The sequence below is a fragment of the Triticum aestivum genome, chromosome 2B (genome assembly GCF_018294505.1).
Source record: "Triticum aestivum cultivar Chinese Spring chromosome 2B, IWGSC CS RefSeq v2.1, whole genome shotgun sequence".
NCBI classification, from domain to species: Eukaryota; Viridiplantae; Streptophyta; class Magnoliopsida; order Poales; family Poaceae; genus Triticum; species Triticum aestivum.
The window spans coordinates 784,563,701-784,568,770 of record NC_057798.1 but is presented as its reverse complement, the minus strand read 5'-3'; the positions used below and the strand labels follow the sequence as shown (position 1 = coordinate 784,568,770).

Genomic DNA, 5,070 nt, shown 5'->3' with positions numbered 1-5,070 from the left:
TTCTTTTGATTTCTGTCACAGGGTACATATAAGGTCTTGATGTTAAACTGATGTATTTTTTATTGCTTACTAAACCCTCCTAACTCCACTTGAAGTTAAACTGAAGTATTAATCAATCTTGTTTGCTTTCTTGTACGTGTATGCCTACTTACCTTGCCCTATATGGCGATCGATGGCCAGCCATGGAACGGTTCTGATTTTTTTATTTTGTCAAGTTCAGTTCATATTTTTTTTATCCATGTGGTGTTTAAACGATGACTATGCCATAATTAAACTACTATGCTAATAGCCTATTTAAGGAAAGTTCGCCTCATCAAGAACACGTCTCGAAGCGGAAAGGAGATGATGGGCTAGCTATCTCCCAGGACAAACCATTCCATAGATTAATTGATCTTTTCTCAAGCAGATGAGCAAACATGAAGCAAATGGGTAGAAGCCAGGGTTACATTTTTTGAAGTTATTATAAAAAACAGAGGGATCTTCTGCAACGACTATATGAAACAAAAGCTAGTTTAAACTACATAAAGCAACCACCGGAGGACAGGAAATTTGTCAAGCACAATTTGGCTAAGCCAACTGAGGGCATGGGCATCACTAATATAAATTTTAAGTGTGTCCATCTAACGTACATGAAAGCAAAACTACCGAGGATACTCTGCAGATGATATGAACTCTTGTTCCATACTGTGTCGTCTGGTCGACCCCTTAATGTTGCTTTCGACTTTTGTAGATGGGAATGCAATATCCAAAGTTTGCTTTCTCGATGTGTGTGCGGCTTCAAGCGTCAACTCCACTTCTCTCATGGTCGGACGATCCTCTCTTCTTAATTGTACGCATGCTACTGCTATACAGGACACTTCTTGGACTTCTTTGCCTCCTTCCTCAATAACTTGTGGATCTAATATCTGGAGCAAATTGCCTTCTTTAAACAAGGTAACAAAATGTTCAACAAGACCCTCGTCTTCTGAGGATGAATATGAAAATGGTTTCTTTCTAGTTAGCAGTTCCACAAGGACAACTCCAAAGCTGTAAACATCACTTTTCTCGGTGAGTCTCCCTGTGTAAAAGTACATAGGATCCCAGTATCCTCTCGTACCTTGAGCCCTTGTTGTAACCCCAGATATATCTACTGGAATATGCTTTGAAGCTCCAAAATCTGCCACCTTTGCTGTTAGAGTATCATCCAGAAGTATGTTAGTAGACTTGATATCTCTATGGATGATAGGTGTTGAAGCAGCCGTGTGAAGATATGCGAGAGATTTGGCAGCCTCCATGACTATCCTCAACCTGTTGCTCCAAGACAGTGATTCTGGTTCTTCGACATGAAGATGCTCATAAAGGGTCCCATTGGATATGAATTCATAGACTAACATCGGAACTTCAGTTTCAAGGCAGCAACCATAGAGTTTTACTACATTTCTATGGTTGATTTGTGATAGGATGACAACCTCATTGATAAATTCATCAATCTCTCTCTGTAATATTTTGTTTGGTTTCTTGATGGCTACAACATGTTGGTCGAGTAAAATTCCTTTGTAAACGGTACCATGGCCCCCGCTGCCAACCTCAAGATCTTTGTCAAAATTTTGTGTTGCCTTCTCTAGCTCTTTCAAGGTCATTATCATTCTTTCTGCAACACCAGCCCTTTGAGATATCAACCGTTTCAACAATTGTCCATGATTTAGCTTGAAGAACTTCCGTTTTAACGCATTTCCCCTCAAAACATCTAGTTTCACTTGAAGTAAACAATAGAATATCCGGATGCATGTCATAGAAATGATAATTCCAAACCAGATAAATAAACCTGAAAATACATAGACCTTGTTAGAATTTTCTCATAGGTGAACTGATAAAAATAATGCGGGACTTGCTAAGAAACAAAAACGGATGATTAACAAAACGTCATCCCAAAGTTGCTCACCCCCACCAAGACTTTGCTAAGAAACAAAACGAATTTGAAACAAAAAGATTACCGATTTCTATTGAGAAGAAGCCGAGCCGATCAATTAACAGTCAGAATATATATACCAATATACGTGGCAGTGGTATGTGGTACTATAATACTAGATGTAATGGGCTAGTGGCTTGATCTCAAAGAAAATACAGATACCAGTAGTTTCAAATTAAGTTGATTGATCTTGCAGCGTTGCTCACCAACATTCGACACACTTAAATCTGGAGACAAATAGTAAAATTCACTTGATTAGGTAGATGTAGGGATGGATGCTAGAGAAACAAGTAACGCAAATGAACCGTACAATGAACGTGTTACCTTGGCAGCCACCGTCGACGAGGTAAGGGTTACCGTGGCCTAACATACATTGGCAACTGTAGCCTCTGTTCCCTGGTAGGCAAAAGCTGTGCTTGTCCTTGCAGATATCGGCAGCCGCCTCCGCAGCACAATCGGGATACGAGTTGGCGTCAGCAGCGGGTAAGCCTGCCGATTGCAACACCTCCCAGTGTAAAACCAAAGGAACCTTGGGCGCAGACCTTGAGTTGTGTCCAAGCGCCTGCACCTGCTGGTGGGTGACGTTGCGGTTGTCGAACCACCCCTGCTCCGCGATCAGCGCGTAAGGGGGCCGCAACACATCTTGCTCGTGATCGGCGAATCTGAAGATGAGCCTCAGCTCGTTGGACATGTCGTCCTTGGACGAAGAGATGTGCGCCTGGCAGCAGCCCACGCCATAGCAGTTCTTGTTGTCGCCGCCGTTGTTTGCAATTGGCATCCTTTCAGGTTCGTCCTCAGAGCAGAAGGTGGCGCAGCCAGTGATGATGCTCGAACCCCCAAGCAATGTCGCCTGGACGTTACACCCCACGAGGATGAGCTCGTTGCGGGCCGACAATTGGTAGTACTCGTTGCCGGCCGATAATGAGTAGAACGCGTCCCCATGGCCCGTGAAATAATCACCGAGATGGAATGAGTAAGGACGTCTGGAGACGGCGTCGATGACGGTGACGGAGCTGGTGACGCTCACTGTGGCGTTCTCGATGGAGATGTTTTGGACTTGGAAGGCCCCGTAGCCGTCGAGCAGCAGCCGTGGGGGTTGATCGCTGCTGCTGCTGCTTCCATAGTCGCAGGTGAGGTTGAAACCTGGACGGTAGCAGTACTCCGGGCCGATGCCGAACGGGTACGGCACGGCCACGTCTCCGCATGACCTGTTGCAGCTAGGACCGCCTGACCCTGACAGGTGGAAAGCAAAACTAGCTAATTAAGCAGGAAATCCTCCCCAAATTATATATGCTGTCTGTCTGCGGCGTTGATTTCCTATTAGTAAGCTCACACCATTGGCACCTTTGACTGAGGCGAAAGGGATGCAGTATCCACCGGGAGACGATGCGTTCCCATGGGTTCCTGGCGGGCATTCGCAGTCGAACCCTCCGTCCGTGTTCCTGCATATACCGTCACCGGGGCACGGGTAGTCTTCTGGCAGCTCGCACTCGTTGATATCTGCACGTACGTGAAATTTATGAGCTATGATTGAGCAGACAGACAGATCGATCAAGAAAGAAGTTGAAGAATTCAGTCAACCTTTGCATCCGTCGGTGATGTAGGGATTGCCATGGTAACCTTCTTTACACCGGCATGTATAGCCTCCTCCTCCTCCCGTACCTACGTGGCACTCGCTGTTGCTGCCAGCCGTAGCACCGCCCAGGCCGACCTCCCAGTCCAGCCAAAGGGGCACTGCCGCCACCGCCAGAGCGTCCTTGGAGGGGATTTTCAACAGACGGTTTAAAACCCGCCTCTGCTCGACCCATCCCTCGCTGGCCACGAACACTCGCGCCGGCATCCGTGCCTCGTCGGCGCTGCGGTTCCGACCGAACCACTCCAGCTGCACGTCGTAGGAGAAAACCGCCGCCGTCTGGTGGTTGACGACGATGGCCACGTGGCAGCAGCCTATGCCGGAGCAGAGCATGCGGCTCTCAGGCCTGGACAGCAAGGGCCCGTCTCCGTCGTCGCACAAGGAGGAGCAGCCGCCTATAGTGGCGTCTCCGTTCTTGAGCGTTGCCCGGACGTTGCAGCCTGTCAGAATGAGCTCATTCCCGGCGCCTGAGCCTGAGCCTGAGCCTGAGCCAGCTGACAGCCTGTAGGGCCGGAGGTTAACGCGGAACGAGCCGCTGACACCGGCGGTGCGTTTGACAAGAACCTTGGACTCCAAGAGGCTGATGTGGTCGACTTGCAGCATGCCGCCGTCGCCGAGCAACAGCCAAGGGGGGTCACTTCTGCGGTCGCAGCTGAGGTTGAACCCCGGCGAGTGGTAGCAACGGGGTGGGCCCACCCCGAACGGATACGGCACGCTCACGTTGCCGCAGGTTGTGTCGCAGTCCGGCATCCCTATCATGGGCGCCGCTGCAGGAGCTGGAGCGGTGGCGGCCAGCGCCGGCAGCAGCAACAGCAGTAGCGTTGCTGCCATCAACTTCCAAGTTAGCATCATGCTAAGTTGAGCTCCTGATGAATGAATGTTGTGTACTAGTGAGTGGTGTGCTACATACATATATACGATGCGACCAACGATCACCAGGACATGGTAATATATACAGCAAAAATTGGCCTTACACTTGCTCTTAGCAATAATTACCTTTCTTTTTTGCGGGGAAGCAATAATTACCCTTGACTGGTCCCACACCTAATACGCCGTCCTACCCCAAAGTTTCGTGTACAGGATCCAGTCTTCGATTGACCGGAGACTAACAGTGTATTTAAGTACGTGCTAGTACACGAGCTTCTATTTTTTTTTCTAAAAAAGGGACAGCACTGAGTAGCGAGCGTGCCTTCTAATGTCTGTCTTTGGACCATTGTTGAACCATTGTTGAAGAAATCGTTAACTGGTAGCTGCTCGGTAGGTTGGCGAGTAGAGAATTAATAGGCTAATCGACAAGTTAATTGGCCATTCAGTCAATTAGTCGAACGATTTATCAGTTTATCGGCTACTCGGTAACCCTACGAGTATGGATTAATCGGCAAGTTAACTGGTTAATCGAACGAATTATTGAATAGGGCTTTGGACTGATAAGTAATTACAGTAGGATTTAAGAAAAGAACACCGGCTAGTGCGTATGACGCGATCGAGA

The 5,070-nt window shown here is 47.9% G+C and overlaps 1 protein-coding gene across 1 annotated transcript; it reads right to left on the bottom strand.

Moving 5' to 3' along the window:
- Positions 1-417: 417 nt before the first annotated feature.
- LOC123042725 (wall-associated receptor kinase 3-like) lies at positions 418-4,438 on the bottom strand. Its single transcript, XM_044465114.1, has 5 exons — positions 3,530-4,438; positions 3,284-3,448; positions 2,273-3,175; positions 2,155-2,175; positions 418-1,804 (listed from the first exon to the last, which is right to left on the bottom strand). The coding sequence occupies exons 1-5, from the start codon at positions 4,431-4,433 to the stop codon at positions 642-644; spliced, it is 3,156 nt and encodes a 1,051-aa protein (XP_044321049.1). The 5' UTR covers positions 4,434-4,438; the 3' UTR covers positions 418-641.
- Positions 4,439-5,070: the final 632 nt, after the last annotated feature.